The sequence below is a fragment of the Meles meles genome, chromosome 5, assembly GCF_922984935.1.
Source record: "Meles meles chromosome 5, mMelMel3.1 paternal haplotype, whole genome shotgun sequence".
In the NCBI taxonomy this organism is placed as follows: Eukaryota; Metazoa; Chordata; class Mammalia; order Carnivora; family Mustelidae; genus Meles; species Meles meles.
This window is the reverse complement of record NC_060070.1, coordinates 51,342,226-51,367,290: the sequence shown is the minus strand read 5'-3', so window position 1 is coordinate 51,367,290 and position 25,065 is coordinate 51,342,226. Positions and strand designations below refer to the sequence as shown.

At 35.0% G+C, this 25,065-nt stretch overlaps 1 protein-coding gene across 3 annotated transcripts in view; it reads right to left on the bottom strand.

Moving 5' to 3' along the window:
- LOC123941429 (pleckstrin homology domain interacting protein) overlaps positions 1-25,065 on the bottom strand; it is a 133,258-nt gene that overhangs the window by 45,187 nt on the left and 63,006 nt on the right. For 2 of the 3 annotated variants that reach the window (XM_046004559.1, XM_046004561.1), the window contains exons 16-20: positions 16,471-16,599; positions 15,121-15,346; positions 11,055-11,192; positions 10,206-10,389; positions 5,678-5,795 (exon numbers count right to left, since the gene is read on the bottom strand). In XM_046004559.1, the coding sequence (XP_045860515.1) occupies positions 5,678-5,795; positions 10,206-10,389; positions 11,055-11,192; positions 15,121-15,346; positions 16,471-16,599 (795 nt within the window). The remainder of the gene's footprint in view (positions 1-5,677; positions 5,796-10,205; positions 10,390-11,054; positions 11,193-15,120; positions 15,347-16,470; positions 16,600-25,065) is intronic. The other variant, XM_046004560.1, reaches the window with a different exon arrangement.

Sequence of the window (25,065 nt, the reverse complement as noted above, 5' to 3'; positions counted from 1 at the left end):
TTTGTTTTAATGGGTCTCAAAATTCTATGACAGATTTCTGGCCAAGTTATTTCCATTAAAAAGTACTGACTGATTGATTTACTTATTTATTATTTTAAGGATTTATTTATTTATTTGAGAAGGAGAGCACAAGAGGGAGAGAGAGAGGCTCTCAAGCAGACTGAGATGAGCGCAGAGCCCAACCTGGGACTCAATCTCATCATGGAGATCATGACCTGAGCCAAAAATAAGACTCAGATACCTGATTGCGCCACTCAGGCACCCCTATAAAGTACTGATTTAAAAACTAATTACCTTAAAATTGCTGCACACTCACACAAATCAAATGACCCACAGATCAAATGACCCACAGAAGGTACCTTTCTTCAAGGTTTTATGATGCATCACTAAACAGTTTCTTAATATTAAACAGCAAATTGAGACAAATAGTTCTGAGATCACTCTTCTACCACTGATAAGACAGGGTGGCAGATATTATGGATAATATTCACTTAGTTTTGAGCTTTCTGGGCAGACCGGGTGACCTTGCCAGCTCCAGCAGCCTTCTTGTTCACTGCTTTGTTTACACCCCTGGTAACCGTCTTACATCACAAAGAGTCAAATGACCGCAAAGACGATAGTCAAAAAAAAAAAAAAAAACAAAAAAAACCAAAAAAAAAACCAAAAAACAAAACCCATCAGTATGTTGCCTACAAGAAACTCATTTTAGACGCGAAGACACCTCCAGATTTAAAGTGAGGGGGTGGAAAACAATTTACCATGCTAATGGGCATCAGAAGAAAGCTGGGGTGGCAATCCTTATATCAGATCAATTAGATTTTAAGCCAAAGACTATAATAAGAGATGAGGAAGGACACTATATCCTACTCAAAGGGTCTGTCCAACAAGAAGATCTAACAATTTTAAATATCTATGCCCCTAACGTGGGAGCAGCCAACTATATCAACCAATTAATAACAAAATCAAAGAAACACACCAATAATAATACAATAATAGTAGGGGACTTTAACACTCCCCTCACTGAAATGGACAGATCATCCAAGCAAAAGATCAACAAGGAAATAAAGGCCTTAAATGACACACTGGACCAGATGGACATCACAGATATATTCAGAACATTTCATCCCAAAGCAACAGAATACACATTCTTCTCTAGTGCACATGGAACCTTCTCCAGAATAGATCACATCCTGGGTCACAAATCAGGTCTCAACCGGTATCAAAAGATTAGGATTATTCCCTGCATATTTTCAGACCACAATGCTCTGAAGCTAGAACTCAATCACAAGACGAAAGCTGGAAAGAACCCAAATACATGGAGACTAAACAGCATCCTTCTAAAGAATGAATGGGTCAACCAGGAAATTAAAGAAGAATTGAAAAAATTCATGGAAACAAATGATAATGAAAACACAACAGTTCAAAATCTGTGGGACACAGCAAAGGCAGTCCTGAGAGGAAAATATATAGCGGTACAAGCCTTTCTCAAGAAACAAGAAAGGTCTCAAGTACACAACCTAACCCTACGCGTAAAGGAGCTGGAGAAAGAACAAGAAAGAAACCCTAAACCCAGCAGGAGAAGAGAAATCATAAAGATCAGAGCAGAAATCAATGAAATAGAAACCAAAAAAACAATAGAAAAAATCAATGAAACTAGGAGCTGGTTCTTTGAAAGAATCAATAGGATTGATAAACCCCTGGCCAGACTCATCAAAAAGAAAAGAGAAAGGACCCAAATCAATAAAATCATGAATGAAAGAGGAGAGATCACAACTAACACCAAAGAAATACAGAGAACCTCTCAACATACATAGGCCTGCCAGGAACTGTATCAACTATGGCAGCATCAACAAATTTCAAGAATTCAGGGCCATTCAGCTTCCTCCCAGAACAGCAATCAATCTCCTTTGGCTCAGCAAACTTGCAAGCAGTGTGAAGCTGCATGACAATTCAGCACAGGTGTATAGCCAGCACTGATTTGGCCCGGTGACTCAAGATAAAACCTGATCTGTGAAGCCAGCTGCTTCCACTGGAGGGTTATTTTTGCTGTCAGCAGCCATACTGCCATGGCAAGCATCTTTTATAAACATGTTCTTGACATGAAAGCCACATTAGCCCCAGAAAGAGCTTTACTCAAAGTTTCATGGTGTACACATTTCAACAGACGTACTATAACTGTAATGGTGATTGGAGTGAATGTAACCACCATCACAGGTTCTCAAAATACCTGTCTCCACTTGGCCCATAAGGACAGCAACAGTACCACCCGATTTTGTGGATGTCATGGAGAAACAGGCACAAGCATGTCAGATGGATGAGCTGGTAGCAGGATATCCAGAACTACAAGCAGCATGGCTCCACTGGCATTTTCATCTTTACAGGTAGACTTTCCATCCCTTGAACCAATGCACGTTAGCACTTGCTTCTAGCATTTATCATTCCAACCATAAACTGTGCGGAGACTATAGCCAATTTTTTAAATATAGGTGCTCATTCCTTAAAGATTTCTTCATATCTCTCTTTCTGGCTGTGGGGTACTCAATGGAATTCATTTTCTTAACAGCAATAAGTAGTCTAACATTAGTCAAGTTCATATTCATTTACAGATGATTTTCTTTTTCTCTCCACAAACTTTCAGCATATTGTTTTCTTCTCAAATATTATAATGTGTTAAGGTTTTAAATTTTTAAATTCTATATTATTTTTCCTTATTTATCCTCTTTGAAACACAATGTCTTTTCTTATTTATACTCTTTGGCACACCAGCTACAAGTCAATTTTCGGAAAATTTTTCAGCTTTCTAAAGATTTTATATGCCGTGGAGAAATAGAAATTCTGGTTATTTTTTCATCCCTTTCCTTCCTTTAATCTTCTATGCTCTCTCTACATATATCCACATACATATTACATAAAAACCTATGTTGCTTTTTACACTTCCCTTATAATATCTTTAGATCATTTCATCCCTTGTTGATACATTCTGGGAGAGTTCTTCAACTTGACTTTCCAGCTTACTAACTCATTTTTCAGGGTCTTACATTCTTCAGGTCAAGTCATCCACTGAGTTCTTTTCTATTTCAATAATGATGTGTTTCATCCCAATGTATCTAATAGTATCCTCTACAGAACTGCTTTTCCTTACATTTCCAATATCCCCTCCTAGCTCTAAGAATATGCTATTTCAAATACCTGTAATGTGTATCTCATTAGCTGCTCTGTGTAAGTCATCCTTCTATGGTTGTGAAACCAGTCTTGTACTACAACCCTGCCCTCACTTCAGCCCTACTCTTGTCTAAACAGCTGCTAGTAACAGCCAAGTAAAATAAAAGACATTTTCACATACAAGGATATAAGATTCACTCCACCTGGATTTTCTCTAAAAGAATTACTGAAGGACTTTCTAATTTTGTAGAAACTTTGGGATCTATGTAAAGGTATAAAAAGGAAACACTGTTAAACTTTGAGTAATATGTTAAGAATGTAATGTACAATACCTGCTTTTTCATTTAACATAAATGTATTTACCTACAGTTCAAATGCATTAATTAAAAATTGCGATTTGTTCCATTTTGTAAAGCTTTCTCCTCAATTTCATATTTCTTGAGGATAAATTCCACGTTAAAGAACATTCATGATTTTAATGCTTTCATAAATGATACAGTAGAAGGGAAAGCTGGCTGTCAACCAACATCTGTTCTCCTCTTTTTGCACAAACACAAAAATTTTCTTTGTCAGAATTTCGTATGACTAAAACTCTGGCCAATGGGATATTTGGGACAATGTTGCAGAGCAACTTCAAAGAATATCCCTCAACAGAGCATATGTGCTCTCTGCACTTTCCTTATTGACTTGATCCTCCATCCTTTAACCTTAAAAGAGAAAGCTGGTATCTTGAGGCAGAAATTCAAATTAACACCCAAGAGAATCAGAAAAATGAAAAGAGCTTCAGTTCTCAACACCCACATCATCATTCTGGGTCTGGACCAACTGACTGAGGCTTTTACATCACAGATAAATATTACACCCATTTATTTAAACCACTGTAATTTGGGAACCAAACCTGCTACCAAAAATCATATAACTACTATTATTATAACTGTTTTCTAAACGGTTTTTGTATTAATTTATACTTCCCACCTGCACAGTATCTTTATTATTAGAAGAAAAAAACACTGCAACTCCAGGATGAAAGATGGCCATCTCATAATTTGTACACCCACAGGTTTGTTTTCAAACCTTTATTTTCATAAAACTTGATAAAAAAAAAAGTCATAAACATTACTGTTCTACTTGTTTTTTTTCACTTAAAAATATATCACAAACATTTCCCTAAGGCAATGGAGTTCTAACTCGTTTTGTTAAAAAGCTGCATTATATTCCTTAGGTAACAGATACCACAACAGTCTACCTCTCTTCCACCAATGGTCACTAAAGTCATTCTAGTTGTTGCTACCAGAGAAACTATAAATATCTGAGTGTACAGACTATACATATATATACATACATTCACATCAATACTTTCCTATAAGAAAACACTTTGAAGAAAATTACCATTATTGGATTAAAAGAAAGCATATTCTTTTAATCTTAATAGTTATTACCATGTTCCATCCAAAAAAGTGGTAGCAGTACAAAAACTCTCACCATCTCTATATGAGTTTATATCCCCCACATCCTTGGATTCTGAGCAAAGGATCCAAAAAAGGGTATGCTTCTCAGTCACCATGAAAAAAACCCCAGCCACCCACCCAACCAACCAGCAACAACAGAAAAAAACCCAGAAAACAAAAGATTACCTCAGATTATACTAATGGGAACCTCTGTGGGGTCCTACTGATCCCAGGGTATGATACCCTTAATAAAGAAAAACATAAGAGAGCAAAGGACTACTTGAGTCCTTTAAAAAGAAAAGTCACAAAATAAAAAAGCTCTAGAAAAGTAGACTAATATACAGGTTTAAGGAACTCAAATAGAAAGAGAAAGGAGAACAAAGCAGGATTAAGAGACCAGTTAATTTTTTGTTTAGACAGGTGCTTAGACAGTGACTGGTAAATGAAGACGCTCTATAGTTTACCTCGATTCTGAAGCTTTCAAACTAAGGTGGTTTGAGAAAGAAAAAGATGGGAGTGGATAAGTGTGATTCCTTGACCCTCAAGGAGATAAATACACATCTTTTCCAGATTAGGGCATAAACCAAATGAAATCCAAGTTTCTCCAAAGTAGAATGACAGAGAAACCAACAAGGCAAACTAATAGAAACAACTTCTTTTAATGGGGAAAGAACTATTATTTATAGTAGCATAGCTGACTTACCTATATTAACGTGCAAAATAGAAAAAAAGAAAAAGGACAAAAAACAAAACCAAATAACTGTTTTAGAGTATGCAACCAATGGCAGAACTAAAAAAAAAAAAAGATCTTGTTTAGGCTTATAATTTATTACATTTAAGGGGAAGGAACAATTGGTGTTTGGGGAAAAGGTATACTAGAAGGCAGTAAAATAAAAAATTTAAAGTGGTAGAGACAACGTAAAAAGATAATCAAGAATTAACTATACCAATGTTATCTCATTAATTATTCTTTTTATGATGTTAACATCTTTAATTACAAAAGGGCCTTAAACTAATTACTATACTTATGAGGCACAGTATTAAGCATGAAAGTAATTACTATTTACCTTTGCAACAGTGGGTATTTTATTTTCTTTTGGAACAGTAAGGTGTTTTCTTTTCTCTTCTGATCTGTAAGTTTTTATTTCCTCTTCTCCCTTTGCAGTTCTCCATTCTTCTTGCCTACTGAAAGAGAATTAAAAGCCATACATGTTAATCTAGACTTTTTTACAACTGATTTCACTCTGAAGGGTATGTTTGGTGTCAGGAGGGAATGCTACTCCTGATGTTTTCTTATTAGATGGAGGCATGTGATAAACATTTCTGAGTTTCAATGCACAGATTGTTAACTCTGGACATAACGGCATTAAATGACTGGAATATTGGAGAGACAAACTATCTATCTGAATTTGATACTACTGCTTCTGTTTATGGTCTCTGGCAAATCAAGTATTCAGTACTGGGAACATGGTTATTCCTAAGGTAACTGCTCTAAGGGTTAGAAATTAGATTTACTTTTTAAAAAACTTATGTCAGTGTAGGGCTATGATAAATCTCTTATCCCACACAGAGAGCTAGAATCTTGAGGTTGAATTTTAACTTCGAAAGCCCTGAAAGAACTATATTCTCTCCAATGAAAAGCAAGTCTGGCTTCAGCTACTGAAAAACCTTCAACTCATTCCAGGCATAGAGCCGAAAGTGAAAAACAGAAATAGTTGAGAAACATTGTGAACTTTAATTTCATGGAACCCAAACTTAAAAGGGCAAGAGAATTTTATTTTTTACTTTAATTCCATATAACTTTAAAGTTTTTGACCTGCAGGGGTATTTAATCTTTGAACTTTAATTTTTCCCTGGAGATTTCAGTTGGAAAGGAGTTAATATTCAAACTTGGAAGAACACTACAATGTTAATATTTTATTACTAGAGTATATTAATGTCATTTCACTTAATTGCAGACCTCTCACACAGCTGGTAATAATACTCAATGGAAACTGAGTAAATTTAAATCTTATGAAAAGAATGGCCTTGATTTAACTTTTTGTTTCACCTTAATTTTTTCTTTTTTAATTAAACTTTTTATTGGAATAACTGTAGATCCACAGTTTTAAGAAATAATACAGAAATTCCTTATCTCCTTTACCCAGTTTTCCCTAATAGTAGCATCTTGCAAAACTATAGTACAGTATCACAACCTGAATGTTGACATTGACACAATGCACCAGTGCTATTCAGAACTCATTTTTACTTCTACTTATGTGTGTATGTGTATTTAGTTCTGTTCAAGTTTATCAATGTGCAGGTTTGTGTATCCATTATCCCAGGTAAGATACAGAATATTTCCATCACCAAAATGATCCCTTATGGTGTACTTTTCATAATACAACCCCAATTTTCTCTCTTCCCCCTCAACCCTTCCTCTCCGCAAGGTCTAGCAATTACTAATCTGTTCTCTACCTCTTATAGGTATTTTAAGAATAGTCCTTAAAGTATGTAAACCTTTGAGACTGGTTTCTCACTAAGCGTAATTTCCTCAAGATTCACTCAATCTATTTTACCAATAGGCTGTTTCCTTTTTATTGCAGAGTAGTATTACATGGTGTGGATATAGCTAAATCTGTTTAACCATGTACTCATTAAAGATATCTGGGTAGTTTCTAGTTATTGGCTATTACAAATAAAGCTGCCATACACTTATGTACAGGTTTTTGTGTAAATATAAGTTATCATTTCTTTGGAATAAATGACCAAGAGTGCAATCACTGGATAATATAGTAGTTACACATTTAAGTTTTTAAAAAAGTGCCTGTTTTCCAGAGTGGCCACAGTATTTTACATTTCCACCAGTAATGCATAGTGATGCAGTTTCTCTACACCCTCCTTAGTACTGGGTGATGGCACTATATTTTGGTCATTCTTTTTTTTTCTTTTTTTAAAGATTTTATTTATTTATTTGACAGAAATCACAAGATGGCAGAGAGAGGGAGAAGCAGGCTTCCTGCTGAGCAGAGAGCCCAATGCGGGGCTCGATTCCAGGGCCCTGAGATCACGACCTGAGGTGAAGGCAGAGGCCTAACCCTCTGAGCCACCCAGGCGCGCCCTCCCCACCCCTTTTCTTTTTTTTCCCCCCACCCCTTTTCTTAAAGATTTTATTTATTTACTTATTTGTCAGAGAGAGAGAGAGTGCGCAAGCAGGCAGAGGCAGAGGGAGAAGCAGACTCCCCGCCAAGCAAAAATCTGGATATGGGACTCGATTCCAGGACCCTGGGATCATGACCTGAGCTGAAGGCAGTGGCTTAACCAACTGAGCCACCCGGGGATCCCTATTTTGGTCATTCTAATAGGTATATAGAGATTATGTTCCATGGCAGTTTTAATTTGTATTTCAATAATGGCTAATGATGTCAAGTATCTTTTCATGTACTTAATTCCCATCTGCATATCCTCTTTGATGACATGTCTGTGTCTTTTGCTCATTTTCTGACTGGATTTTTAAATTTACTGATGAGTTTCTTTTTCCTTTTTTTTTTTTTTTAAGATTTTATTTATTTATCTGAGACAGACAGAAAGAACACAAGTGGGAGGAGCGGCAGGCAGATGGAGAGGGAAAAGCAGGCTCCCTGTTGAGCAGGGAGCCTGATGAGGAGGCTTGAGTTCAGGATCATGACCTGGGCTGCAAGCAGATGCTTAACTGACTGAGCCACCAAGACACTCCTCCTGCTGAGTTTCAGAGAGTTCTTTATATATTATAGATAATAGCCCTTTGTTGGAATCCCATCAATGTGACTGGATTTAATTTTTTTTTTTAAGATTTTATTTATTTAGGGGTGCCTGTGTGGCTCAGTGGATTAAAGCCTCTGCCTTCAGCTCCAGTCATGATCCCAGGGTCCTGGGATCGAGCCCCACATCAGGCTCTCTGCTCAGCAGGAGCCTGTTTCCCCTCCTCTCTCTCTCTGCTTGCCTCTCTGTCAAATAAATAAATAAAATCTTAAAAAAAAATTTTATCTATTTGACAGACAGAGATCACAAGTGGGGAGAGAGGCAGGCAGAGAGAGAGAAGGAAGCAGGCTCCCCGCTGAGCAGAGAGCCTGATGTGGGGTTCGATCCCAGGACCCTGGAATCATGACCTGAGCCAAAGGGAGAGAGGCTTTAATCCACTGAGCCACCCAGGCGCCCCTGGATTTAATTTTAATTAATGTAATAGGTCTGACCCACTTAAGAGCCTTCTAGTGGCAAACTGTAAACTATTCACAAGTGGGGCATAGCCCAGGAAGATTCTCAAAGTTAAGACTACTAAGTATTGGGGGGCAAAGCTCCAGGAAGGTCAAATATCCTTTGAAGTCATGGTCATAGCCCTGCCTGACCATTGGCTCAAGGGTTAAGCTCAATGAAAAAGGGATAAAAAGAAAAAGGTAAAGAACATATGGAAAGAAACAAATCTTCCCCCCTCCTCCTATTTCCTTCCATGTATGGGGAGCTTCATTATCAACTAGCAACCCACTCCTGGCCTCTCTTCTCATTCCCTTCCAGGGGAAGAAGTGAACTAATTAACTGATGTGCTCTGGAAGAAAAACCAGCTTACTGTGGCCCAGTACTATGCCCTTATTTGCAATGTATACATTTTTTAGTGCATTTTAAAGACCCAAACCCCACATGATCTAGTATTACCTGTTTGGGGTTCCGGAATAGGAACACACTTCCATGTAGATAAAAGCCACATCCTTCACAATTGTAACAATAACAAAAGTACCATTCTGGCTTCATATATCATTCTTTTGTATGTTTACTTCCTTTAGAACTATTGTTAAGATGGATGTTACTTATTGAACCCCCTTCAAATCTTAACATTAAAATTAAAAAATGGACAAAAATCTAACTAGAGGGTGCCTGGGTGGCTCAGTTGGTTGGGTGACTACCTTCAGCTCAGGTCATGATCCTGGAGTCCCGGAATAGAGTCCTGCATGGGGCTCCCTGCTCTGCAGGGAGTCTGCTTCTCCCTCTGACCCTCCCCCTCTCATACTCTCTCTCTCAAATAAATAAAAAAATAAAATCTTTAAAAAAATCTAACAAAATACGAATTAATTTTTTTATTAAGGACATCTGGGTATACCTGTTATCACAAAGTTATTGTTCAATTTTATACATTATTTGCATAATTAATCTTAAATCCTAACACAAATTTGAAGTATTATCTAATCAAAAGGCCTACCCTATATAAACAGTCATGTTCAAAGTCTTTTTAAATTATATAATTACTACTTTTTAAGTTAAAGAACTAAAAAAATCCTTGGTAAAATCTCTAGAAGATTTTAACAAACTTCATGAAATGTGTTTTAAGATGTAGTTAAACAAGACAAACTAAGATTTAAACATGCTACTCACCTTAACACAGCCCCTGCCATATCTTTTACATCAATTATTCTAGAAAAGGACATGACTGAAACTTAATTTTCTTCCAGAGTCATGACTAGTTTAAAATACTACCTCTTCAAATAAATTTAAAATAAATTACAAACTTGAAAAGGTACTATGAAGGCTATAATTCAAAACGAACATAAACAACGGTGGTACATAAAACTTCACAACTCCCCTTACCTGGCTACACCGGCTGATAGCTCAGGTACCACCACCCTTCGACTCCAAGCTACCAGATCCCGCTCTGTGGCTATTTCACTTCTTGGTGCATTGCTGTGCATTTGCCGTACACCTTCAATTTGTCCACTACGCCTCAGTCCTACATTTGGTGGTGAATGAACCTCTGAGGTAGAACTTACGGAGCCTAAGTGAAAAATTCATAGACTGAATGTATTTAGAAACATTAGCTTAATGGAAAACAAAATCTGTATTATCTTACACATGAAACTTCATATTATGGCAAATAATTATCAAATCAGGAACCAAACCATCGGCAAAAATTTAATGAAAACAAAACATGGCTATTCAGTGAATTTCATAAACTAATGAATCATAACTGTTGATGGAACTGACATGTAAAATCATTAATTTTTAAAAAATGCTTTGTATTTTGGGAAAACTATATGAGTAGCAAAAACAGAAAACCCAAGAATACTTATGCTTCATAAATGTCCTTTAACTTTTCTCTGAAAATAATACATGACAATAAGGACAGTGAGATATTTGAGACTGTGGAGTGTATTTCCACAACACATTAATGAATAAATTTATTTTTAAAGATTTTTTTTAGGTTCTATATGTTTGCACTTGGAAATCTGGAAGAATATACATATTTAAAGACTCATTATCTACAGTTTGAAACCTTGTATTATGAACATTCTCTTAGGCATTATATTTTAAAAATGATCATTCTGGCAGCCTAATGTTTCATTTTATGGATGTGTCATAATTTGTTTAATCACTTCTTTACTGTTCAGAGCTTAAACTTACAATTTTTAAAATATTTCACTTAAAGCAATCACTGCTTACCTCTACTTAAACGGCTGGTATTACTGATACCGGCTTCACTAGAACGTCTCAGGTCTTGCTCCTGTTGTAGTCTTTGAATCATGCTGTCCAATGGGCTGATCTCCTGGTTTGCTTGCTGACTTAAAACTTGGTTCAGTCCTATATAATACCACACAAAATGCTAAGGACACTTTAGTCAACTAGTCAAACCATTTTACTGATTAAGATCACTTTTGAGTCCAGAATTAAACATATATCTTGCTTGAGTACAAGCTTTAGAAACATCTAAAATGATTAACTTGAAATCATGGCAGTAAAATAAACATACACACACAACCAGGAATATGCTAACTCAATCTTAATATATTACAAACAATGACAAGGGTGATAAGGTTTACCAAGTGTTTATGATTCAGGCACTCATATAAACCCCACAGTAATAAATTGGATACATATTATTAACTCTACTTACAGAAGAGAAAACCAAAATAACTACTCAATGTCATATATCTAATAAATGGCAAAAGTGGGATTTCTCTTAGACCAGCTACTTTTAAAAAAAGGCAAATCTGATTATCCACTTTCTCAAAAAAACAAACAAAAAAAACCTTTACTGCTTCATTTATCCAGTAAATTCTTGAGTGTCTATTATGTGTTAGGAGCTATATACCAAGGAGTAAGGATGCAGTGGTGAATAGGATATCAAGGTCCTTGACTTCAGGGAGCGAACATTCTAATGGAAAAACTGAACAATAAACCCTATATAAATGCAGACTATGAAGAATGTTAAAGATGATAACAGAAAGAAAATGGGGAGAAGAGATGGGAACTGCTTATGGTGAGTCAGAAAAGTCAAAGAAGCCCTTTTTAAGAAGGCAGCATTTGAATTAAGACTGGAAGAAAAAGAAAAATTAGTCATCCATGTGAAGAGCAAGAAAAAGAACACTCTGGATAAAATCCAAGAGTTGGAACAAAGCCTCTGAGGTAGGGAGTAACTTGGTGTGTTTTAATCCACCCTAATTTTCCAGCATCAACTTTCACCTGTACCAGTCATATGGGACTACTTGACTCTTCTGCTCTCCTAACAGGATAAACACCTTTATGCTTTTGGAGCTTTTAACCATGATACTCCCAACTGAAGTATAAATGTAATAAACACTAATATCCTTCAAGCAGCAACTAACATGGTATCTCTCTGATACTTGCTCTGTGAAACCTTTCTAGACTACCCCTGAAAGACTTAGTTGCTATTCTCTTTCATTTCCTCAAACAATATATATGTCTTAGTACTCAGCCCAATATAAAAAGGAAGCCCGCTAGTTAGTTCTGCAAAAGGATAGATTGCCTTATTTAATATTCTAATTCTAAATCTAACACAATGGCGGGCATATAAAAATATTCAATCCTGCTGAATGAATTAAAAAAAAATGTTTATTAGGAGACATGAAAGCACTGCCATAAGAGAAGGGAGCAATTAATAGCAGGTAAGTGGATATATAAGAAATGAAGAAATGGTTTCATCAAACCAGACTTTGAGTGGGCTGGGAAGAGAAGATACAATGAAGATACAATGAAATGAAGAATTAGTAGTGAAGAAGATATAAGGAAAGGGAAAATTACATGTACTAAGCATGTAATGTTATTTCATTTTATAAGAGAAAACTAAAATTCAATGGGATAAGTTGTCCAAGGTCACAAAGCTAGAAAGTGGTAAAAGCAGAAGTAAAAGTTAAAATGCCTGTGGATGCTTTCCTATTGTGCTGCTGGGAAAACATCTCATATCTGAACATCAAGAAGAAATCTGATACAGCTCAAGTTGTAAATGAAGAAGCATATTTAAAGTGTATTACTCAACTACAAATGTAAAAATATAACAAAACTGCATTCAAGCCGACTTATCATTATAATACCCATCATGGATAGATCTAGATTTACAAATAGAAAAAGTTACAAATAATGCTAAAGATTTTTTCAACAAGTGTTTTTCTTCTGTCCTATATTGTACTTGGCTAAGTCAAAAATAATGAAAAAAATGATGTTTTACCCTAAATTTTGTGACCTAGAACACTTATAAATTCTATGACTCATTTTGAAGCCATAATTATTGCTAAGGGTACTCTTGTGGTCCTATACTAATAACTAGTATCTACACTTTTTTACAGTAAGGGCAGCTTAGTATGGAAGAACGAACAATGGACTAAGAGTCAGAGCTGCATTTGAGTCCCTGTGATTCCATACACTTTAACTTAAACAAGAGATATGTTGTTAAATTTTCATTTTCTCAACTTTTAGAATAAGGATACCGTAAGAATTAAATGAGATTATTTACGAAAGTCCTATACAAATGGATTAAATGGAGGAAAAAGTAATAGCCACGATAATTAAATAGCACTAATATTTTAATAAATAAGTCCTTTCCTTATTTCCCTGTGTCTGAAACCTATTCTGAGACCTGGGCAAGATCTGATCCCATTTCCCCTCCAAGAGACTGAAGACATTTATCTTAATTTCAGTCCTATGATCAAGACTTCTCTATTAATTGAGACTTCTCTACTCTGAATACCTGCCTAGATTTCTTGAATACAACCTGTTCTTAGATTCCTTAAGTTCATGCTGTGTCCATGTGTAAGATATTTTAGTTTCACATACTCCAGACTTTCAGGTCTGCTGATCTGTATTACTCCCTGCAAGTAGCAGCAGAGTCTATTCTTCTAATGAGTGGGCATGACCACCTTCAAGAGCAGCCATTCCTATCCAGTATGTTCATCTTCATTACAATTTCATGCCCAATTCTTTTTTTTTTTTTAAGATTTTATTTATTTATTTGACAGAGAGAAAGATCACAAGTAGGCAGAGAGGCAGGCAGAGAGAGAGGAGGAAGCAGGCTCCCTGCAGAGCAGAGAGCCTGATGCGGGGCTCGATCCCAGGACCCTGAGATCATGACCTGAGCCGAAGGCAGCGGCTTAATCCACTGAGCCACCCAGGCGCCCCTCATGCCCAATCTTAAAGGAAAATAAGATGGGCCCTCTGTAATGCAATAAGACTGGTTTCTCTGCACAGTTTACAGAATCTAAATTCATTATATAAAAGTTACTTGTTAAATATTACATTCCTTATGTGTCCTTTACATCTACTTAGAAATTTTGTCCATTATGCTAGAGTTCAGAACTTAAAACATTTTCTTAAATTTTTCTTTTTAAAAAGATTTATTTACTTATTTGAGAGAAAGAGAAAGAGAGCACAAGCAAGGACAGACAGAGGATGAGGGAGAAAAAAATTCTGAAGCAGACTTGGCACTGAGTGTGAAGCCAGACTCAGGACTCGATCCCACAACGGTGAAATCATGACCCTGTGCTGAAACCAAGAGTCAGACGCTTAACTGACTGAGCCACCCAGGTGCCTTCATAAATTATACTAATCTAAAATATAACAAAGATTCATAAAATTATGAAACTGGTTTAAACTTCTTTTATAATGGTTTCTATTACTTTCACTTAATAAATTAGTGCTACATCTCTTGTCAAAAGGGAAGGTCTGCAGACCTTGTCTCCATTTCAAGTCCCTTTTAATTCATCAACTAATTAGACTTTCACACTCTATTATTTCACCAAAACAGCTGTCAACGCTTTCATTCCCACCTTACTTAAATTTTTAGAAGTTGATCACTCCTTAAAACAATATTCAATATGAATAAGCTATCTATTCTTATTCTTTCTTTCACATCATACTATTATTCCCTTTAATAACATTTATCACAAGTTTTAACTATTTGTTTATAACTGTGTTTATTAATCTTACTGCATGAGAACAAGGATTGTACCTGATAAATTCACTACTGAATACCAGTTTACCAGGTGCCACAAAAATGAATGAATAAATGACCAAGATTATTGCTTTAACTCTCCAATGTTTCTTAATTATCTTGCAGTACATAATTCAGCACCGTTTAAAGGATTTTAGAGAAATCTTAAAAAATAATTTTACTTTTCATTTGTTCAAAACAATAACAAAGCTTTACCCAATTAGCAATTTTACGAGACATCATCAGAAATGGAAAATTTGGTTATCTACGAAAATGAGCCTTTACCTGAGGAAGTTACTCCCATTTGAGGGATAAGTTGCTCCTCCCTGCAATTTTCACGACCAGGAACTAATCTCTGATATCTTGATGGATGAGGATTACCATCAACATCAACCAAAAAAGGGGGAGGCATGAGATGAGGTGCTTGCTGAGTTTGTTCATCTAATACAAAGTTGTTGGCATCACGAATAAGGGGCCGATAATCACTATGAAAGAACATCTGATCTGCTATCTATAAAAAAAAAGGTCCACAAAGATTGGAAAAATAACAATTTATCATTATAAATTTCTAATGGAAGGCAATGTCTTAATGTAAATCATGGTATTAAGCAACAACATAAAACAATACTTTTTCTTGAGTTAATGGTAAGTCTTTATTATACTTCTACATTAAATTTTATGACCAGAAAAGCAGCTGCTTTGAATTTTCTCTTCAAGAAGGAAAAGACTGTATACATAAAACACTAACATGATAAAGTTGTGTAATTTCAAATTAAATGTTAAAATCAAATCTAGGTATAAATCACTCAGCGGTACTTCTACTTTCATTGCGCTACCATGAATTATCTTATTTTTTAAACTATTAAACATAGTAATTACCTGTTTTAGCATTTTGCAAAAGGAAATCACTCAATGAATTTATTCTTTGAATTAAACTCTAATGAAGTCACTTATACAACTTAAGAAAACCTTTAAGTATACAATAAACGTTGACATATATTAACACAAAAATCAAATCATGGCATGATTTTCCAAGAGATGATAAGTATTTTCTCTAGATTTTTTGAAATAACACAAAATTATTAATATGAACTCATGCCTGACACATCTGTAGCTTCAAAATTTTATTGATTTGGAATTCTACAAACTATTCAATTTTTAGGTCTTTCAATCATATTAGCTACCGTCAGCAGGCCATGTATTTTTGAGAACCTCATGAAAGCCACAGATTTATACCCCAAATAAGTGCACTTTATCCATATAAATAAAACATTTCACATAATTTCAGAGTCTCTCTATGGACAAGTTCTCCCATCCCTGGCTTCAGAATTACAATCAAGATTGCTCTTGTAGGCTACATAGAGTTATTCCTCCTGAAATGTAAAGATGATTAAATAAGATTTAATTATTAACTAATGTCTACTACAGAGAATAGGAACTTAACAACTGCTGTGTTCACCCTCCTCTCTAAAACTTAAGTCTCTAGAATACTTAAAATATGATTGATTTTTCAAGCTTGAGGCTGAAAGCATAAATGATGCTCACCCACTCCTGAACAAATACACCTCCTAATCATCCATGGATTTAAAACAAAATAACCAGGAAAAAAAAAGATACAGAATCATCATACACTACCTTGTCATATTTACTACTGGAGCCAAAGCCAAAAATAAGAAGATGTCCATGAGAGTCTGTGCATGCAAAATGCTGACCATCAGGAGAGCATTTGCAGTCAAACACTGCACCATGTCCTTGGCCTTCAATCTGAAATATATTTAACCAACAATCAGAAAGTTGCCATTAAGATATAAAGAACTGGTCACTACCATTACTAAAAATTTTATGATAAAAGAGATGTAGAAGTATACATCCCAATGGAGTGAAGATTAAGTATAACAGAGTACAGTAACAAAATTTGTGAATATCATGAAAAGTGCCAGATTAATAGCCTTGAAAAACAAAGTGTTCTCTTTATGCACACACAGACCAGACACAATTCAGGAAATAAAACATCAATTTCCCCCACCCATAGAATTCTGCTTCAAGTCTTTAAGCCACATTTACAATGTAATTGCACCTTACATTCCATCTTATCTGCATTTAATCAAGCCCTTTCAGCAAAGGCTGACAATGTGTCTTAACTGTAGCGATTTTGTTTGTTTGTTTGTTTTGTTAACTCTTGGAAGTAGTAGCCAGAGATTATTGCTTGCAAGACACTAAATCTTTTTCCTTTTGGTAATAAATTCCCTTGATGGTCTGACTTGTCTTTTAAATGGTGAATTTCAAAGGTTAAAGAAAAGGTTTTTTTTACCTGATAATTGTTTTCTGTTTTCCAGTTCCATTAATCCAGAACGAATGGGTTTCTCCCTGCAACCTGTCAATCAAACAGAGGTGGCCAATCACCACTCTGAATTTTTTTTGCTCTCAGTGCTTCTTCAGACTATGTTCCAGTTGAAACTTCTTTAGCAGTGTTCTGAAAGAGGTAAAAGTTCTAACCTATCTAAAGCACATCTAGGGACTGAATTTCAGAAAACAACTAAAATAGGGAGTTGACCTCCCTAACAAATAACAACTAAGGATGATTTTCAACAAATGCGATTGGATTTCTGGATTAGCAGAATCGGAACGCACACACATTATCAGGTAAGAAATACCTCCTCTCTGTTCCGGTATCCACTGATCTAGAACAACTGATTTTTACTAGCAATATCCCAATATTTCAGGAAATGCTTAGAAAAGAGAGAAGTGGTAATTTTCTTTCTTTAGTGTTAAAAATATAGAGTAGGAATGGATGTGCAGTTCACCATATATGGAAGTGAAATTAAAATTTAGAAGAATAGTTGATTTCTCAAAGAAAGTTTGCATTTTGGTCAAAAGAGAAACTATCATTCTAAAAGAAAGGGTTCAGCCCAAGAAGTTAATATATTATCACAAATTGATTGACTCAAAAAGAAAACTATTTTCTCTTTAGAGCTTGCTGAAAAGAAAGAAAGAGTGCACTGGTGTTTATTAATGTATTTTGGAGAGTGATAATAATGGAAAAGAAATCAGAATAACTTTCCTTAAAACTAATCATATGAAAGAAAATCGATAAACTTATCTAATGACTAATATACTTAAAGATTAAGCATACAAAAAGAAAATGAATAGTAAGTGAAACAGGATCATTTCTTGGTTGTGAAGAAAGTTGGAGGAAAAGATAGCAGACAAAGGGAACTGATTCCTTGAGCCTAGGTTAAAACTATTCAAAAAATGAGAAAGAATAGAACTATTTCTCCAAGTTAGCATATGAGCATTAGTAAACATATGTATCTTAGTATTTGCCAAAAGTGAGATACTACAAATGCAGAAATGTCAGGATTCAGGTCTCTTTTTCAATGTTTTCTAGGCAAAATAAAAAGTTACAATAACTGCTATAAATAAGTAACCACTTAAAAAAATTTGATCTCTAGATAGAATTTTACATCAAAAATTCAAGACTTAAGAATTCAAACTGCCTTGGTTATGTGCTGTTTTTATTTATTTCACTTCAAAATTTCACAAAAGATGAAAAACAAAAAGCAACAACTTTAAAACTACTCTAATATAATAAAAGCTTCCAGAAATATAATACTATTGTTATAAGCCCATGTTTACAATTCCAAGTACACAGTAGAACAGAAGAAGAGATCTAAAAGAAGTCTTTGGGGCATCTGAGTGGCTCAGTGGGTTAAGCCTCTGCCTTCAGCTCAGTTCATGATCCCAGGATCCTGGGATGGAGCCCCGTATCCAGCTCTCTGATCAGCAGGAAGCCTGTTTCCCACCCCCACTCATCCCCCCCTCCACCTCTCTGCCTACTTGTATCTCTCTCTCTCTGTCAAATAAATAAATAATCTTTAAAAAATAAATAAAAAAAAAGTCTGACACAGCAACGACAAAGGGTATTTGATATACGTTCACAAGCATGGTATCCTTCACATAATGTTTAGGCAACCTTGTTCTATATGTTTTCCTTTTTTCTTTTGTGAGGGGGCTATGAGGATCAATCAATCCTATTTCTATGCTATCTACCAACGTTGCCAAATTTACAGTTAGAAGATCTCTAAAAGAATACTTTGGAGATGTGGAACTTACAAAACTCTAAAAAAGCGAAGAAAAAATATCAATCTTATTGAAGATCACTGGGTTTCCTATATAATACGTGACATCTGAATATGGGTGGGCAGTATCAACTTTCTTGGTATAAGGCATCTGTGTAACTTCGAAGTGACTTATATAAACAAAATAAAAGTTTATTTCCACAACATCAGAAAAAAGTAAAAGCACATTATTTGGCTTAACCATTATTCATTAAGGAGACATTAAAAGAGTCTACTTATGAATCAATCAGAAAAGCTGTCTATAATGTAATAAATTAAAATGTCAAATTTATCTTTAGTAATGGTTCCTCCAATAATAAACACATAACTATAAAATGCAGACTAGGCTTTCCAGCTAATACAAAGGAGGAAAATATTTTATTTTCTCTATATAACTAAATATACTGTAACTGTTTTTATGATTATGCTGTGATTAAGGTAAACCAAACAAAAAAAGTTAAGTATTTCTCTCTGAAAATGATTTCATTTTCTTAAATCAGGCTTAAAGTATATAGAATTCCCAAGGAAAAAAATTTAGTCATGAAGGACTATTTTTCATGTATAACTAAAAAACAATGAAGCTTATATTAAAAAACCCAATGGAAGAAGGGGGGCCTGGGTGGCTCAGACAGTTAAGTGTCTGATTCTTGTTTCTGCTCAGGTCACGATCTCAGGATCCTGAGATCAAGCCATGAGTCTGGCTCAGCCCTCAGCATGAAGTCTGCTTGTCCCTCTTTCTCTACTCCTCCTCTGGCTTTCTCTCTCACCTCACTCTCCCACATAAATAAATGAAATGGGAAAAAAAAAAAAAAAAAAAAAAACCCAAAAGGGTGAAATATCTTCTCTATCCATACTGAAGTTATATAGGCCTATGATAAAATTTAATGTACTGCTTAACCCAAGAATAAGTCAACATAAAATTTAATATTGTAGGGTGCCGGGGTGGCTCAGTGGTTATTAAGCCTCTGCCTTCGGCTCGGGTCATGGTCTCGGGGTCCTGGGATCGAGCCCTACATCAGTCTCTCTGCTTGGCAGGGAGCCTGCTTCCTCTTCTCTCTCTGCCTGCCTCTCTGCCTGCTTGTGATCTCTCTCTGTCAAATAAATAAATAAATCTTAAAAAAAAAAAATTTAATATTGTATACAACTGATGCCAGTATTTAATGTATGCTATAGAAAATTAAACAGAAAGGAATAATGACTAATTGTCCAAGTGAATTTTAGATAAATTACCTCTCATAAAATCAAGCATACTTAAGAAACATTTGGGACATATGTAAATACAGACCACACAATAAATTCATACACATTAAATCACAGTAAGGAAAGCTGAGAAAATCCAGGCTGTGGTATTTACTAATAAATGCAAAAATTTCAAAGAGAACAGAGGTTAAAATAAATTTATTCAGCAATAATGACACAGAAGTTATTTTGTTTTTAAAGCAAGAGATGAAAGGATTAGACAAGTTAAAATAATAATTCCTCTGTAGGAAAGTCTCATACTGACTAAAGAATTCTAGAAATATTTCCAAGAATTGAGTACTACAATCTTATTAATTTAGAGGTTTATAATGAATTTGAAAAAATACAAAAAAAGCTTTGAGGATGTCCTATTTAATGAAGTATGCTAGCACCTTTTTCAAGGCAGAATATATCCACAACTTCTAATGTAATTTTTGTGAAGCAGAAAGATGAATAATTAAAGATGAATAACTAAATGAGGCTTTTGACTTAAGAGACTTCTCTGGTAATGGGCAAATCACCTAATCTCTCTGTGAAATGACAGAGATAATTTAAATGATCACCAGAGTCCTACCTAGTCCTAAAATTCTAACATCTGATACTCAGCAAGACTTTTTGGAAGAATTAGACAAATCTGGAAATGAAGTGTGCTAGAAGTACTAGAATGCAGACTAAAATGACAGGTTCTAAATTATATCAATCATGAGGATCATACATACAGGTGAATATGAGAAGTATGTTGTCCTAGAGAGACTCAACACAAATCAGGAACATGGACTATCTTAACCAGAATCATCCAGTCTATAACCGGGGTCAATTTTTTGGTCTCATTTTTTTTTCTTTCTTTTTTTTTTTAAGATTTTTATTTATTTGAGGGAGAGAGCACAACCAGAGAGGAGGGTGGAGGGGGAGAGGGAGAAGCAGACTCCCCGCTGAGCAGGGAGCCCAATGCAGGGCCTGATCCCAGAACCCTGGTACCATGACCTGAGTCAAAGACAGTGGTATATTTTTAAAAATGAATGAGACTGGTGCGCCTGGGTGGTTGGTTAACAGTTGGTTAAGCATCCACCTTTTGATTTTGGCCTGAGATTGAGATTCTTCCCCCATCCCCACCCCCCTCCTGACTAGCACACGCACATGAACTCTCTCTAAATAAATAAAAATCTTAAAAAACAAAGCAAAACAAAACAAAAAAAACCCACTGTTTAGAAGGGAGCATCTTACCTAAAAATTTAAAATTATGAATATATATTTTTAAGATTTTATTTTTCTGAGTGAGAGCAAAGAGGGAGAGGAAGTTACAGACTCCCTGCTGAGCAGAGAGCTAGATAAGGAACTGAGATCATGACTTGAGGTGAAGGTAGACACTTAACCAACTTAGCCACCCAAGTGCCCAAAATTATGAATCTTTTAAGTACCCTAACAATTCTGTGATATAGACTCATATCCCAAGAATAAAATAGCTGGGAAATGGAATTTATGCTAAGAAATACCCTTGTAAAATCCTTATGTATAAAGAACTTTTAAAGTTTATCTACCTGGGGAGAAATAAACTTAATTAAGAAAGTATACTAGATAACTGAGGACACTGTGATACGTATGATTAAAATATGCTTTTGCCACTTTCTAATTGTTATGATAGTTACACTGAAACAAAATATATATATATATATTTTAAAGACTTTATTTATTTGACAGACAGAGATTGACAGAGATCACAAGTAGGCAGAGGCAGGCAGATAGGAGGGTGGGGGACACAGGCTCCCCGCCTAGCAGAGAACCCGATGTGGGGCTCGATCCCAGGACCCTGAGATCATGATCTGAGCTGAAGGCAGAGGCTTAACCCACTGAGCCACCCAGGCGCCCCCAAAAAATATATCTTAAGGGAAGTTATCCACACTCTAATAGTCTGGGTGTCATCAAATTACTTTAAAAGGCCATTAGTAAATGAATGCTTCCTTTAATACTGAAGATTCTCTAATTTATAATTAACATTATTGCATATGAATTAAAGATAGCTATTTAAGTAGTGCCAAGAAGTGTAAAAAAGGAAACTGCTGGCTTGATAGAACCAACAGATACATAAAAGTGGTCCTGAAGAATCAACTCTAACTTTCATCAAACATTTTATTATCAAAATAAGTAACATCTTCAAATTTAACCACATTCTGTTTAACCATATTTTAATTTCACTGAGGGCTGCAACATTACTAATCAATCTTCCTTGTAATGTATTCTCATTCTTTGTTCCCTGACACGGTATTAGCATGGTACCTTTCTAATATATTCTCTAGAGATTTTGTTCTTGACTCCATTTGCTAAATATGACTACTTCTAAAAGTTTAGTTTTAAGCCCTCCACACTGCTCTTTCTACATGAGGTAAACAGCATTCTACCTGGAAGACTTCAACATCTCTCTTCATTCCTAGCTCCTCTAAGTATTGTCTCCAAGTGTTGCCTGGCCATTTCCATACAGGTCATCTAACATTACATCACAATAAACACATAAAGACAAACTAAAAAAATCAGTTTTTCTCCGTATCATTCATATTTCCATCAATATTTTTTAATACAACACTCTCCACACATTAATTTAATCAGTTTAATTTCAATTATTAAATCTTCTGCCATAATCCAGCCCTAATCCTTCTATCAGTCACAAAATACCAAGTCAAACACACATATTTTTCTTTCACAAATCTCCTACCACCTAGGTAGGATTGTGATTTCACTGATAAAAGTAGTTATTCCCCACCCTACTCAACTTTGTACCCGAAATACTACTGCTGGCAATCAAATTTACTCCCTTGTTTCTAAAATATAAATATAATTTACCAATCCCACTATGTTAACTATTCTTTACACTAACAAGATAACATGAGGCCATTATCAATCCTCCTCAACTTATGCTTTTCATCTAATCACCCGCTTTTCAAAAACTATTCCAGACAAACATTCTAAATTACTCTATGCACATGTCTTAACATTTCTTATTTATAATAATCCTCATATTTATAAAGTAAGTATCTTTCTTACTAACTCAATTTTTTATTTTTCAAGACACAATTTTAGTTCTTCCTCCTCAACAAAACTTATTCTGACCATCTACCCTGAAGGGATCCCTCTATCTTCAGATATAGCAATTATCCCTTCTCATATGCCATGCTATCATTGCTGGCTAACAACAAGGACCACTTCTTACTCTTCCCTGTGGTCCCCATGTTTGTCCTTATGCACAAAACAGTCAAACAGTGAAGACAAACAGTCTTTCACCTGTATGTTCACATTCTGCAGAATTGCACAAACTTCCCTATTTAACTATCAAATCTCAAACACCCTTGTGATAGTAACTCAAGACAATGTCAAAGAACGACATAAAGTAATTCACTAAATATAATACAGGATTACAAGATACAGAGACAAACTCACATTCATGGCAGCAAATTTTAAGATAAGTTTTTGATATCGAAGAAAAGAAAGAGACAGAACCCCAGAAACCTGAAAGAAAGTGATAGTAATTAGAGTTCATACTCAGAAGACTGAAAGTAATTCCTTACCCAGAGAGGCTGACATGAGGAGGGAAACATCAAAAAAAATCCTTTTAACATAGAGAGCAGATATAGAGCATCTTGTTAGATGATGAGAGGTAATGAAAGAGATGGAAGGATGAAAGCAAAAAAAGGAAGGAGAGGAGAGAAGGAGAGAAAGAGAGAAAGATTTATCTTGAAATCTGGATTCACAAGTGAACACGTTATGAGATTACTTATTTTGAGCTTCTCTTTCTGCCTTTCCTAGATAAACGCAGCTACAATTGCCTAAAACTAAATTAGAGGTCACACTGAGAACATATTGTCAGAAGTATGCATGTGCAAAAATTCTGAGTGGTGGATTGGCAGCCTCTGCTTGTTTGGAACGTTGCAAGGAGAAATATATTGTTCTGGATTAGTGGACACTGGAACATTTTTTAAAAATCTCAAGTGAAAGAAAGGTTAATTATAAAAATAAGGAAAATTTTAATAAATAAAAATTGTTATTTGGAATTTACTCATTAAACAACAAAAGTAAAACAAAACTCAAATTCAGTAAAATTTCTTTCTAGAAGGAGACATTGTACTCTTAAATTAAAATCAAAACCAGACAAGAGACAACAAATTACAGCTTTGAGTAACATGACAGAAACAGAAAGATATGGAAAGAGAGGGGGTCATAAACACAGCTAAAATAATAGATACAGAGAAAAGAAAGGGAACAGGAAAGATAAACCAAAAGCAAAAGCGCCAGAAACATGAGGAAAGCAAATACTGTGGGGTCTACAAATCCTATTCCAAACATCCTTTACTTACTATCTAATAATCAAATGGCCCAGTAACTAAGAAATTTGCAAGTCTCTTTTCAAATTACTATTCATTTAAACCTATAGTTAAAACTTAGCTATTCTGTGCTAATTTAAGGGAAAATGGGCTATAAAGCAACTTTGTATTTAAAAACATTTACAGTTATATTTAAACTCCCAAACTTGCCTCTTTCAGGGAACTGGAATGTTACAAAATCCTTCAGAGAGTTTGCATACATTTTCAAGTTATTTCTGGGAATAACTTATCTGCCTTTTAACATTTAACTGAAGTTTCTGAGCCTTTAAACTAGAGTTTAGAACAACTCTCAAAGCTGTACTAGGCTTGCTAAGCTATATCTAAATACTTTGGAATATATTTAATATATACTATCTACCTTCAACAAAATATCTAAATATACTTTTATCTTGAATATTTAAGTTATATAAAGACTGTTCAGCTATAGCATGAATAACTGACATCATTTTTAGAGGAATGTTGATAAGTAAAGCTTAAGGGCTGGAATTTATAAGTGTTTTAAA